The sequence below is a fragment of the Maylandia zebra genome, linkage group LG6 (genome assembly GCF_041146795.1).
Source record: "Maylandia zebra isolate NMK-2024a linkage group LG6, Mzebra_GT3a, whole genome shotgun sequence".
Taxonomy (NCBI): Eukaryota; Metazoa; Chordata; class Actinopteri; order Cichliformes; family Cichlidae; genus Maylandia; species Maylandia zebra.
Genome location: NC_135172.1, coordinates 41,411,966 through 41,426,760, shown reverse-complemented (window position 1 = coordinate 41,426,760; position 14,795 = coordinate 41,411,966). Strand labels below are relative to the sequence as shown.

At 43.8% G+C, this 14,795-nt stretch overlaps 1 protein-coding gene across 1 annotated transcript; it reads right to left on the bottom strand.

The window, feature by feature from the left end:
* Positions 1-170: 170 nt before the first annotated feature.
* On the bottom strand, positions 171-12,800 carry LOC101486725 (polycomb complex protein BMI-1). Its single transcript, XM_004538734.5, has 9 exons — positions 12,533-12,800; positions 11,825-11,952; positions 8,626-8,722; positions 8,468-8,523; positions 8,249-8,378; positions 6,737-6,776; positions 6,527-6,625; positions 5,511-5,591; positions 171-1,668 (listed from the first exon to the last, which is right to left on the bottom strand). Exons 2-9 carry the CDS (start codon positions 11,940-11,942, stop codon positions 1,294-1,296), a joined length of 996 nt encoding a protein of 331 aa, XP_004538791.3. The 5' UTR covers positions 11,943-11,952; positions 12,533-12,800; the 3' UTR covers positions 171-1,293.
* Positions 12,801-14,795: the final 1,995 nt, after the last annotated feature.

Below are 14,795 nucleotides of genomic sequence, written 5' to 3'. Positions count from 1 at the left end.
CAGGAACACCGGCCCTCGAGGCCTGGAGTTGCCCACCCCTGGCCTAACCCCACGAACTGCTCGTCTCTGGACTGTGGGAGGAAGCCAGAGTACCCACTCAGACACAGAAAGGACCTGCATTCAAAGCAATGATTAAATACAGCAAACAAAACAAACAAAAAACTGTCCTGCCACTTTGCACCATGTTGTGAATTTAATTAGAAGTCGCCCTAAATATTTTGAAAAAAAAAAAAAAAAAATTAATGAGCACTGTTACATCTCAGATTATAAAATACAGCTGTAGTTGTTTATAATGCAGCTGTGCCAAACATTTAATTCACACCACGTTAAAATGAAGGAAGGCGGTCTGATTCTTCTCAGGAGGACGATGAGAACGAGTCGGCGGGATGGATGTCAAGCAAACATTTGTTTGGAGCATAAACAGGACACTCGGGTCAGAAAAACCTAGTAAGTAAACATTTTATTGACCTAAAACATGCACATATGGCTGCTTTTTTGTAATTGGAAAAAAACAAAAACAAAGCATCATTGTTGAACGGAAAGAAGAAGAAAAAAAAAAAAATCAAAGGAATGCTTGGAATGCATGGAACTACAACATACATGGCCAAATATTCAAAAATCCCTTTTGAGTTCTTCGACTGCCATGAAGGAAAGAACGCTGACAAACAGCTTGGTAGTGCTTCTGTAAATATTAATGCTTCTCCTGTCGGGAAAATACTTGTCGGTTTGTGTGAAGTGACCGTAACAAAGTGCATCAACAATTTAATGAGCATGTGTTACCTGATGAGCTGTTGCTTATACTGGACACTTATACAGCAGTTATTGACACGTCTGACTGTTTAAAGCAAGAGTTTCTCTTCCTCGTCTTTACATCCAGCTTCAGCAGTGAGCCGCACTGCAATGCCTTTCAGCATTTTGTCTCAAGTTTCACGGAGGCCAAATCGATGCTTATGGAAATGAAACAGACCCACTGCGTGTACAATACAAAACGATTACAATATCTTGTATAAAAGATAAGTTTATACATATGTACGCACACATGCTCACATTTGATACATACTGTACAGTTTGTATGTGTGCACTGTTCTAGTCTAACACACATAAACACGCACGCACACGCACATACATACAAGTGTCTATTTGGCTGCACGTTTCAGTCTGTCCTGCTGGAAGATAACACAAATCTGCCTCCCGCATTTCCAGAAGGACGAAGGCCCGAGCTGTCTTTGCTCTGCACAAAGAAACAAGGAAGCAATTCAAACAGTGTCCTCCTCGCCGCCGTGTGCGCGCGCGTTAGGTCGTGGGAGGCAGGCCGCTTTTGTCGCCCCCCCTCGCCTCCTCTTTGCTGGCCCCGGAGCTCGTGCCGTTGACAGTCACCTTCCGAGCGGCCTGTTTGGAGGAGAGGGCGTGTCGCTGAGCGTTGTTGGTCACAGTGGTACCGTTGGAGCTTTGGATGGCGGGAGAGAGGTTGTGGGACGCCGGGCTGGATTGAGAGGAGGCTCGGGCCGGCTGAGCGGCAGCGGGACTGTGGACTTTGTCGCTCTGAGAGTCGCTCTCCGACGTTGGGCTGGTGTTGACGCCGTCGGAGTGGCCCTGAGCAGCAGACTGGGACGGCCTCCGGCGTTTCCGGGTGGGTTTGACCAGATACTGCAGAGGGATGGGTCCAGTCTGCACGGACGCAGAGAGACAGAGCGAAAATGTGTTTACAGGAGTGTACAGGACCTTAAGAAATCCCTTAAAAACACAGAGTCCATTTTTAAACTAGTCCCACACGTACAATAAACACTAAACCAACAAAAGGGTATTTGTCCTCTGATAGCTAGGAACCCAACAGCTACTCTGCTAATCTGGGCACCACTTTTGTTTAGGACAGGATCAATGACGCAGCAGCTGAAATAAAAGCTGAAATCCTCAAAATACTAACCCAAAAAAACAAGTGCATCTTTTACTACCTCCATCAGCAGAGGGCTGACTGATCTGATCATTTCAAAGATAAATTCAAAGCAATGCTTCACCCAGCTGCTCACAAAGACAGTCAACACAGATAAATGACTGTTGTATATTCCAGCCTACAATTACAGACTGTATATAAAAGATGTACACAGCTTCTGGATTCAAAGAAAGTGACGTCAATATCTAAAAACGCCTCAGATTGTCATTCTTTCTAACGACCAGCAGGGGGTGATATCTGTAGTTGCAAAAAGATGTTTGCTCCCTCTGGAAACACTTTGCTGAAGACTTTACTGTCTTAAAAATCATCATAAAGTTCACTTTGTAAACGATGGTCCTAGTTGCAGTGAAAAGCAGGATAAACCATGCTAACTGAGATGCAGGTTTCACAGTTAGTAAAGACATAATAGAACAAATCTCTAATTGAAGTCCCTCTTTTGCGATGTTGCAATTTTTAATCTGGATGCCGTTGCTGTGCTCGATGAGGTCATCAAGTGATCATTTCTTTGGTAGAAGACCAAAACGTTTAATGTGCGGGAAAATAAACCCTGAAAGAGAGATTTGGACATCAGATCTTCCCCTCTACTGGGAACGAGGGGGTGAGGGTGTCTGCTCGCTTTGTGACCCCACCTGGGAAACTGGTGGCTTAAGCATTTGATGTGAGCGAGTCTGACACAGTCGCTTGAAGCGTGGAGGGCTGCGATATGTGTTTGAAAACAGCTCAGTCAGATTTCACTGCATCTGATTAAAGTAGTAAACTGTTGCTGTCGCTGGGAAAAGCTTTGCCTCGGGCGTCACTACAGCAGATCATCTCCCTCCATCTCACCTGATCCCGGGCCTCCCCTCTGCATGCCCTCCATCCATGAATCTTTGTGCTCTTACTCTTTCCCTGCTCAAGGAAGCTCCATCTTCAGCATCCTTTGTCCAGCCCTCCTCTGGACGTGTCCAAACCACCTCAGCCTTGCCTCTCTAACTTTCTCTCCAAACCACTCGACCCAAGCCGTTTTAACAACGTCGGCCTGATGAAGCACAGTCATCGTGGCCACACAGTCATCCTGTTTTAGCTTGTTCTTTTAGGAGCGTCTGTTTCCTTCCCAGCAGTTCCTGGTTTTGCTTTACAGTTTATACCAGTTCAGCCTGTAAGGACTTGAAGTTTATTCAGGACAGTAATCCATCACATCAGACTTTAGTCTGCCTTGTTTTTTTAATTTCTCAAAGGATTTACTTGGATTTTTTTTTTAAATGGGATTATGCGAGGTACTCTTTGGTAGAGTCGGTTATTACAGACAGCAGACGGCCGTCGGCACAGCCCTTTGTTGGGAGATGCAGACTTGTTTAAATTGTAAGATTAATGCATACAATTTAAACTACATTTAAAACATTTCTACAATTTTTCCCTTACAGTCGGGGAAATGAAGCTGGTATAGTCCTCTCCTCAAATCACCAGACACCTTTGGATTCAAGAACTTTAACTTACGGGACAGGGGAGTAAAAGTAGTTAGCGAAAGTAGTGAGTGAGGATTTGTTCAAATCAAAAAGTCCCAGATTAACAAAACAAGTCTGGTGACTTTGAAGTGAGGACAGCGGATACAGCGGCTTCGGTTACCTCTGAGAAATCTTTTTTTCCCCCAATTCTGCTTATTCTCCTCTGGGCAAAAACACCCTGTTAAAGCCACAGGTCAGACGACTGCTGGCAGTTTCTGTTTTTCAGACCATTCTTTGTAAACCCTGGAGATTGCTGGGAGGGGAAATTCTAGAAGATCAGCCGTTTCTACTCAGACCAACCCGCCCGGCACCAACAACCACAACACATCCAAAGTCACTTAAATCACCTTTCCTCCTTATCCTGATTAGGGCTGCCACAAACGATTATTTTGATAGTCGACTAGTCACCGATTATTTTTGCGATTAGTCGACTAATCAGATCATCATCCATTGGATGTAAAACATACAGCTTATTGCACCAGCAGCATCTGCTCTTATATAACTATCATTAGCTTACAGCTTTAAGTTTTTAAGGTATGTGCTAACTAAAAATAAAGACAAGATGAGAGTTTATTAAATTTTAATGACATTTTCAGATTGTTTCGATGGAGTTTAATCTGCTTGACGTTTATTCAGCTGTGTAAAAACTATAACTTTAATCTCAGCCAAACCGATTTAATCAGGAACCAATAAAATACTTAAAAAAAAGGCAAACAACAACACTTTTAAGTTATCTAAGTGACTTATATATCATGTTTAACCTGAGTAGCGAAAGACGGCGGTGGGTTTGAAAACTGTTTGCCGGGAGTCCGGTGTTCTCACGGCTCTAGTGAGCCTTGCCCCCGGCTAGCTATCGAGCTAGCGGTGGGTAACAGACGTCTCTTATTATCCTTTCTGTGACCCAGAAAGGATAATAAGAGTAACATTAAAACTAACTAGCTGCCGCCATTGTTGACAACTTAGCTGGGCCGCGCTATGAATTCTGGGACACAGCTTCTTTGGTTCGCTCCTGTTTTTATCATTTGAGAAACATTGCTAAGCTGAGTCCCATTGTATCGCGCTCCGAATTAGAAATTGTCATTCATGCATTTGTTTCATCTCGTCTGGACTACTGTAATTCTTTGTTTACTTGTTTATGTAAAGCCTCTTTGGATCGTCTGCAAGTTGTTCAGAATGCTGCTGCAAAGCTTCTGACCAAGTCCTCCAAGTTTTCCCATGTCACACCCCTGCTGATTCAGCTGCACTGGCTCCCCGTTAAATTCAGGATCCAGTTTAAGGTTTTGACCTTGACTTTCAGGGCCCTGCATGGACAAGCACCAACGTATATAAGTGAACTTTTGCATCCATACATTCCCAGCAGGTCCCTGAGGTCATGTGACCAGGGCTTGCTTGCTGTCCAGCACACGAGGCTGAAAACAAAAGGCGACAAAGCTTTTGGAACTGTGGCCCCCAGATTGTGGAACTCTCTCCCTTTGAGCCTGAGATCTGTGGACTCAGTGGTCGCTTTTAAAAAACAGCTAAAAACCCATCTTTTTAAACTTGCTTTTAGTTGATTTTTATTTTTAGGTTTTAGCTTCTGTGAAGCACTTTGTGATTTTTATCTTGAAAGGTGCTATATAAATAAAGTTTTACTTTACTTTTACTTACTTACTTCTTCTTCTTCGGGGTTTAACGGCAGCTGGCATCCTTGTACATGCAGTGCTGCCATCTTCTGTTTCAGTCCGTTATTACACTCTTAAATCCTGCTACTTATTCCTGCGTCTTTTGGGATCTTACAAAGCTTCAAACGACGTGTCGACTATTAAATTAGTCATCGACGATTTTAATAGTCGACGTAATCGTTACTAGTCGACTAATCGTGGCAGCCCTAATCCTGATACTCGAGTTGTATTTCAGCAGACTGTCTCGACCATGTCTACAAGCCTAAATGCATTTTTTTAAATATATATATATTGATTGAATCCAAACAGACCCTTAAAAAAATAAAAAAAATAAATACATTTTGTACTCTCCTCATTTCAAATCAAGCTGCTGATGTTTGTTTCAAAGTCAAAGACATGAAAGGTTTCACTCACTCGTCTCCACTCGTAGAAGTAAGCGATATCCATTAGTGTGTAGTAGTCCTTTAAGGGTTCGTCCCCATACAGCACCTCCACCTGTAACACACCGTGAAACCCATTTAACACGTTAGCGGGGGAAAACGTCCTCTGCCAGGCGAGCTGTTTGAAGTTTGTACCGACATAAACGACCACGGCGAAAGGTTTGTTTCCCTGCGTACAAATAAGATAATTCTGGATTTAAACAGACTCCAAGCTTTACGTGAATCTGTGTCTAGGCCAGTTTATGCTCCTGACGGTTTACTTCACCCGTGTTTCTGAAAACAAAGAGGTTGAGGCGCAGCTTTGTTTTTTCCACGTCGCTCTACAGTTTTAATCACGTACCGTTTCATACAAATAGGATTAAGTTGCACATATTTGACTTGTGTGTGAAATCCTTCAGCCTGGCTCATCTTCCTCTTCAAGCAGAAATCAAAGCAGCTTTTTGTGGAGAAAATGTGTTTTTAAAAATGTCTTTCAAGCCGCCTGACTTTATTATCAAGTGGCACATACCTGGAATACTAAACCCACACGAGTGAGGAACAACTCCTCCACACCTATAAAGCAGGGCTCTGAATAGCCAGATATACTGTGCTAATCTGAGCTAAGGGATCTACATACATGTAGACCACCCCGAAAAAAAGGTGAATCGTGTGAAGCTGGGTTGTAATTCGCTTGTGGGTTTCCTTTGACTTCATTTGATCTACTGCTTCCATAAAAAAATGAAAGCAGCATTAATAATTTTGCAGTTTTCGGAGCAGTGTCACTTCAGGTAAGCGTCTGCTCGTTATCACGTTGCACCGAAAGCTCACATATCAGCGCGATGATTGCCAGAACTCTTTTATAGCCCACAAATGCAACCCAATATGACCTCGCCGTTGTAGCAGCTACTGTGGAACAACAAAGCGTTTATATTTTTGCACCTCAGCCTTGAAGTTGTCTGCAGAATCGATACTGCAAACGTTACTGTGCGGGGCTGCGGTGTGTCCAATTACCCGATAGTTGTTGGGTATATCCATCTTGCTGCGGAGGAACTTCGCTAAGTGCATGACGGACATGGCTGCCGGGCACTGCAGGAAGCGTTTACCGTTGGACTGAGAACAAAGAGAAGAGCAGAGAGGGATGCATTAATCCAGGATGAGGACCAGAAAACCATAATTACACCGGCTAACTTCAGCTGCCGCTTTTAAACATCTTTGCTTTACCTTGTCTCCTTCCATCTCTGAATGCTGCCTCTCATTATTTCTGCAGGGGGAAATTAAAAAGCAGTTAAACAATAATTAAATTTCTTTACATTTTAATGATATTTACGAGTTTTTCGCAGGAATCAGACTGCAGCTGGTGGAACAAAAACAAAACTCCACGTAGAGCTGCAGATAAATTGTGCCTGGACAAATCTGGGACCCGGCTGGAAGCTGCTTCTGTTCACTTCATGATCAAAAGCTTCCAGTTACAAACACATTGAAGCGAGAAGAAAAAAACTGTTCTGATAATATTGTTATTTTAATATTAACTAACAGCTGTGGGATTCATATAAATACTGTATTAGTATTTATAGTATTTTAAAGTATTTTATGGACTTCTACATAACTGTTTGCATTGTGCTGTTCACTCAACTCATTTTATTTCTGATTTTAACAACGTTATTCACAGATAAAGTCATATTTTGTGGTAGATTGTGTTTTATGTAGAGGTGAAATGACTACTTGTTGTTTTAAAAGTCTTGTCAAATCAGGTTCTGCATGCCTACGTGTGGTTTTCCTTCTTTTTACGCTCTCAGCAATGGAGAGTCTTCAGCTGACTGCGCTGATGGGAGCGAGGCCTGCAACCCTGGAGGAGCTGCAGAGCAGGGCACAGGATTTCAGAGCTAAAGCTAAATGGAAATCTTAGATGAGGAAATATAAACCATTTCATCCAGCTGTCATCGTGGAGAACATGCGGTGTTTGGACAAAAAGAACCACTCGGTTGCAGTGAAACGTAGCTGAGCCTGCACTGATCTGACCGTACCTGGTTTTGGGACTTCTGGGCAAACCGATATTAATTTGAGCAGTAAGCAGGAATGTGGAGGGAATGTCCAGTTTGTGAAGGAAGAGCGGTGGAAGTCTGGTCTGGCTGCTTGTGTGGCCTGAATATTGAACTCGCAGCTGTCTGACTGAGTCCATATGAGCTGCTGGGGGAATTTTCCTCCTTCATTGGTGAATGATTTCAGTTTGAATCAGCACACTGTTTGGATTCAGCTGAACAGAGCTCATCCAAATGTCTGTGCATACCCATAGATGACAAATGACCTGAGACGCCCTCTGCACCACTCACAGGCTTTTCTCATTTATCTCATTAAAGGAAGATTTTACTTACTAAGCTGCCCATTATACATGAATTATAATATTTAATAAGTGATATATATCTGTATCTATCTCTCTATCTAGATATCTATAGATAGATTTTTTATTTTAAATCTACGTTTTTATTGAGCCAAGTTGTTTTTCCACTTCTGGCTGCTGTAACAAAAATAATTGACAAAATTTGAGGATGAAGTAAATCTTCTCCATCTATACATGCACATAAATAGCTAAATAAGAGCAAATATAACAGAGGACACACGCAGGCGAACTCGCTGTTCTCTCAGCAGTAGCTTTTAGTGCGACAGACCACAGATTAACGGTTCTCGCTCTTATTCTCGAGTAAAATAAAAATAAGGAGGAAATGACTGACTCACTTGTTCCTCTCGTAGAACTGTATGGACAGACTGATAATTTCATCCTCTGCTATGTTGAACGTCTCCACCACTTCCCCCGGTTCCAGCACACGATTCTCTGCGTAGAAGTCCCGCCTCCGTTTCATCTCATCTGCGGGAAAGCCACGCGCATCGTGAAACTGAAATCTATGACAAAGATATGACTAAGCCTTCGCTGCCTCCCAAAACTGTGGTCATTACCTTTGAATAACCCCGGAACGAGCTTATAAACAATGTCTTGCAGAGTTTTGTCTGCTCTGGAATGAAAAACAGAAAAGAAAAACATTCGTGTCAGATATGAAACATCATGAATTTGGAGAGGTTAGGAAAAAAAACTGACATGAAGCAGACTGGATTACCTGATGCTGAGCTGTGGACACGTCTTGTGGACCTGGACGTCACATCGAGGACAGAACTTATTTGTCTCGAGGAAGGCAACGATGCATGTTTTACAAACTACATGTGGAGAGAGAACAAGCTGTTAGAGGACGAGCAGCAGAAAGACCAGAACACTCTCCTCCTTTACCCTCAGGATGAAGACTCTGTGCAAAGCATACAGTTTTAGTAATGTCGCTTCTTTTATGCGTTTGTCTATTTTAAAGGGTTTTTTGTGTCATTAGAGGCCTCTTTAACAGCTAAGGCTCAGGAGATTGAACAGGCCCCATGGGTCTGTGGTTCAATCCCCGACTCCTTCAGTCTGCACACAGAAGTGTCCTTTGGGAAGATCCTGAACCAAATTCAGTGAGTGCTCGAGTGAAAAAGCACTTACATAGAGCTGTGTGTTTGTGTGTGTTTGGTGTCCACAGCACCCAAAATTAACCCAACATCTCCACAGGTGTATGTGCGCGATAAAGTAAATAAAAGATCTCGCCACTCGACAGCCATCTGGAAGCATAATATGAATTCAATTTACTTTAAAATGTAATGTGCACGTTCAACAGGACATCTGATTTTGAAAATATGCTTAAATGTTTGCAGACTTTGCCCTAAAATTCATTAACAAAGGAAAATTCCCTGCGTTGATGCAGTCCAGCCTCTGTTTCCGTGACCTCAGTGTGACGAGGTCAAGCAGAAGTGCGAAGGACTCAGGCACAGAAGCTGGATGCTCAGAGAATCCATCTGCGCTCACACTGGACTGCTAACCAGCCTGATGGAGGATGTCTGCTGCTACAAAACACACATCACACTACCCCCTGTTTTCTCACCACGCTGCCTCATGCAGGTCATCTAAAGCAGAGCCACCAGTGAAAAATATCTCTTCATTATAAAAAAACAGAACATAAAACCTATAAAATAAAACATATTTCAGAGTAATCTTTCTTTTCCTCATCTTTGTCTAAATCACTCCATCCATCACTTCCTCCAGCGAGCCAAAAGACAAAAAGAAAAGATTTCATGATAATTAGAAAGGCTGCGATACGACAACAGGCATTCAAGCTTAATTATCCAGAACCTTAAACACACTTTGACATCTTTAATAAAAACTTCCAAACTAGTTTGACAGAGCTCATATAAAGACATGTACTTCATGTGAGGCAACACCTCAACCAAGATTAGCACCAGTTGATAAAGCCAGGAACTGGGAAACAAACGTATAAACTTATAGATGCTCTGCAGCACCTGTCAGTCACGCCGACTGTTTGTTGGATGGTGCCTCATCTATGAACTGTGAACACCTCCCCTTTCATAAAGGATGGTCCGGTGTGTCCTCTGCTAAAGGAGGTAACAAAGGACGCATTGAAGCACCTTTCCTTACTATCTGGAGAATTCAAGAGAGGTCTTATTAAAGCTGCTAAGCTGACATTCCTGGGTCACTTCCAGGATTTGGGACACTTCCTGATGAGACTAAAGGACTGGGTAAATAAATAACAATAATTTATGATGATTATTGTTTTTATGCTTGTGCTGTTTTCTGCATAGCAACAGGCTGACGCTCTATACCAGGACACGCTTCCCTGGTGCCGATGGCGTTCTCTTTATTCATTTACTCAGTGATAAGGAGTCAACACAGGTTCTTGACTGCTTTTGATGCCATACAATGAAACGAGACATTTCTGCTTCATAGTTTAACTCTTTGACTCTACTACAGCAGCTTTGCATGAACCACAATTCATAATAATCCCTATCTACCTATTCTGAGCCTTCATGCATCCCCTCAGTTCTTCCTCTGTCTGAAACAAGCCGGTTTGCCTTCCAGCCATCTTTCTTTTGATTGGCTACTCTTGCACAGGTGGGTGGGAACCGTGCGCTTGCGCTTGCAGTCGGCTTTTCTTTGGTTTTTGTTTTAACGCTGGTTCTCGTGTCTGTGACAATAGAAATAAGGACAATGATCAAGAGTTTCTTTTATGGGTTTTGATTGCAGTAAAATACCTTTCTGTAAATTTTAGTGACATCACAGCACCATGAGCAGCTTTATGGCATCTGCCATTTTGATTTCAGGCACGAAGCGAGCAGCAGCCTCCTGATAGCGTCTCCATCAACCACCACAAGCAGCTCCTTCTTATCCACACACGGAAACCTCTTAATTACTTTTTTTAATGTCTGATTTAATTATTGCTTATAAACAAACAGCATCCAGAGAACATGAGCCTGGACTGAATATCTAGTATGACGAGAGTGTTTTTAAAGGCAAAATTAAATGAAAAGGGGCAGTCATTGAAATTCATTTACACAACTGATACCATGTTTACAAAAACAAAGAAAATGATGGCTTTACAAAAGCAAAATAAGTCCCAGAGGAGGCCAGCCCTCTGTCTCAAACCGGCCTCAAACATACGGAAAGAAAACCTAAACCAGGCCTAGTCTATTACTCAGATGGTGAATATAAATAAAAAGGAAACACTGATTCAGCTTTTCAGTGGATTCTTTTATGTCGTGGTACTCGAGACGGTCACAGAGCGACCAACCTGTCAGAAAGTTGTGGGACTCATTCTTATCCTTATGTCTACCAAAGTGGTGGAGTTTAGCAAATGTGGCACACAGTGCTTCAGCTCTGCGTAGTCCTTTGTATCATTTAAGTAAGTACGGCTCTCTGAATGAAACCGGCTTCCCACCCGTGTTCTCGAAGCAGGTGTAAGAACCTATTTTAGCCATTTAGCTCCATTTGCTCTTATTCATTGAGGCTACCTGCAGCAATTTTCAGAACAGCAGCATTAATAAGGAGTTGATGGCTCTCCGTAAATTAGCTCTGATGGGTTCCTGAAACCCATATTAGGGATATCCCCTCTCTGTGACATCACACAGATCCAAGATTAGAAAGGTCTGTCAGTGTGAAGCCTGGCGTTTTGGCTCACAGGGATTCCTTGACCGTCAGTTGAAACTTTGCCCACGTTTAACATGAACATCCAGCACAAGCAGTTTCAACACAACCCAGAAGATGCAGTCATGTGCTGCTGTGAAAGTGTGGTCCCTGAAGTGGACCTCCTACAGGCCTAATTGAGGTGGAGTGTGTGACTCAACATCATGCCTGTTCACCTCCCTTCAACATCATCATGAGCAGAGGTCTGATGGAAACGGTGTGCATGCATGTAAGGTGGTGCATTCATGTGAGGAACTTACAGGAGTGCAGGCACTCTACGATGGTCGTAGCATCAATCAGGTAGCCGGCGCACAGAGGGCATGTGAGGTGTGGGTTCAGATCTGTGATTTTGATCCGGTTAGGCTGCATTTTATCCATCTGGGCTGATCTGCAGAAGAAGCAGAGAACGTGAGGGGGTTTTTATGAGCGCTTACTGCTGGAGACTGCAGGTCATCCCCCACATTGTGCCCGGATCTCCTCACACATTGTCTGCACCGCTTCAGCGGCTCGCGAAACCACAACAAACGGAGCCGACGAAAGCCCACAAATCCCGGTGCTGGGTTCAGGGACGAGCCGGGAGCAGGAGCCGAGCAGCTCAGCGCAGACTGTGAGGGGCACACGGCAGGCAGCGGGCTATTCGATCGCCCCTGTGTGGCCTCATCTCGTGCACCAGCTCATCTCCTCCAGCCCAACAAAGAGCGTTTCCCCTCCCCGCGGAGCTCCGCCGTCCGAGCCCGCACCTCAACCCAGCACCGCGGGCGAAAGCGGCGGCTCGGAGGGGGGCACCGAGCCGCAGAAAAGCACACTGGTACACAAAGCAGCCATCTTAAATCCACTGACAGGGCTGCTGTACCAGGAGGCGAACAAGGGAGACTCGAATGTGACACCGTGCGCCTCGCGTTGCGCCTCCGCAAACTGAGCCGCGATGAGCGCGATAAACAAAAGCGATCCGCGACGCGCGGTCCTACCTGGTCTCTCCTCCGAGGGTCCGCGTCCTCGCGGCGCAGGGCGGCTCAGTTATTTGGGACTTGGACAGAATTTGCAGCAGCGCCAGAAAATGGCTTTTTTCAGCACCGTCAGAGGACTGCCCATTTTGGATCACGTGACTTTATTTTGTCGCCTCGTTCACGGGGCGAAGAGGGTGTCCAGACTCAGAGTCCGCAGGCCCCGCGCACTTTGTCCACGGTGTTTGTCCCGCACACGCCGAGCCCCGCACTTCTTGTTCTGATTTTCCACCTTGTGATTAATTTGTGTCAGTCAGCGGCTGCTCGGCCCGCCCGGCCCCGCCCCGCCCTCCGCTGCTCTGACTGAGTTTCTGTGGATGACCGAGGGAGAGAGGCCCTACAGGCCTCGTGTCCCCGGGCCCGAGACCCACGGATGGCCCACCAGCTCCGGGAGATGTTATTAGAACTGAGAGGGTTTTTTTCCGTTTTCATTTTAATTATTTTATAAGAAACAAGTAAATATACTGAACAAATGCCATTTTTAGACACAATTAATAACTGTTTTACAAAGAGGACATAGATTTCCACCTGAAAAACAAATACTCAAAAGATTTCAACAAATTTAACAACATAAAATAACAAATTTCCCACGTGTGGGACTAGTAAAGGTTTATCTTATCTTAACAGATTTCAGGGCAGATTAGTTGACATGCAGTAATTTCTAACTAATTTCTGAAATTAGAAATATCCCCCAGGTAGAGCTGAGATAACAGCACATGTTTAAAGACATGAAATAAACTCTGGGGGGGGGGGGGGGGAGGTTATGAGAAAAGTTACTTCTGACTTTAAGAAAGTACGGTCTCATTCACTACATCACAAAGGAAGAGGAAAATTCACTGGTCCCACATTTACCTTGAAGCACAAAGTGTAAAAATCGAAAGGAAAAAAATCAGAGTTCTTTGATGCTGGGTTTGGACCTCCTGAATGTTTCTGAGTGAATCAAAGGAGAGCATCGTTTTTATTTTGTGTTGAATAAAGTGACTCCACAGCAGCTCCGCAGGATCTGTTCATCCTGCTTCACCCTTTTTGCTTTTTATAGTGAAATGCACCTTTGCACCCATAGGTGTAGATCCATCTCCCAGGAAACTGTGATTGCCAGACACTTGATTTTATTAATTATTGCATATTTTCCGCATTGACATGAAAGCGTCTTTATCCACGCATGAAAAAAGTCTTTGTCTCTTCGGTAATTCCTCTGCGTCGTTCACAGGGGAGAGGAGCTGTAGATTCATGTGCTTCATGCGTCTAAATGCTGAGACAACACCCCCACCGCCCAAAATCTACACCTGCGAATCAACCAAAGCTGAAAAAACAGGATAAAGAAATAATACGCTGTGATTTGGACCAAGTTTCAAAAACTACAACCCCCATAATGCACCTCAGTGGCTACCATCTGTTCTTTAGACGCTTTTAAAGGCCATCGTGTCCTCTGGGAAGCAGGTTGTCAGGGCATGAACCCCCCACCCTCCCCCAGCTCCCGCCCCCGTCTCCGCTGAGAATAATTAAATAGCCATGTGTGGACGCCCTCAGTGCGGACAGCGGTCACGTAAGGTAGAAATGTAACAGCAGGATAAACTGAGTCTGAGTACTACAAATAAAACGGAAATTTTGAGCACCAATTAATTTCCCCTAATACGTCATCAATGTAAGATGGACACGTCATTTGTGTAAAGAAAACAAAACAAAACCAACTATGGCAGCAGAGAGTGAATTCAACATTTACCAGCACTTCCCATCAGTCTCCTGCTTCAGTCGTGTTTTTAACTGAAGCTGCCATCTGTTCTCCAGTGTCCTCCCGCCTGGTGCAGACACGCTCAGGGCAGAGCATCTACAAATTTCCGGCTGAACCTCTGACTTATTCTGTAAGCATTTCAAACAAATCACTGAAATCAAAGATATTTTAGGGAATTACATTTCTTTGATGGAAAGTACGAACATATTGAGTCTTGATACGTTCGTGGACATGTATCAATCATTTTAAATGTAAAACTGCACCAGCCTGACTTAATATTCTAATTTTAAGGATCTCGGAGATCTTTGCAACCCACTGAAGTCTCAGTTTAATAAACGTTGGGATTTTTTGTGTTGCCCGGTTACAAAATGTTTCAAGTTAGGTCAGTTTGATAATTTCTAACACTCACAGTCTCTAGGGTGAATTTTCAATAGCGTTGCATGGGATATGTCGTAGTTTTCTCTATTTCCTGTCCTGTATTTACTCTTAATGTAG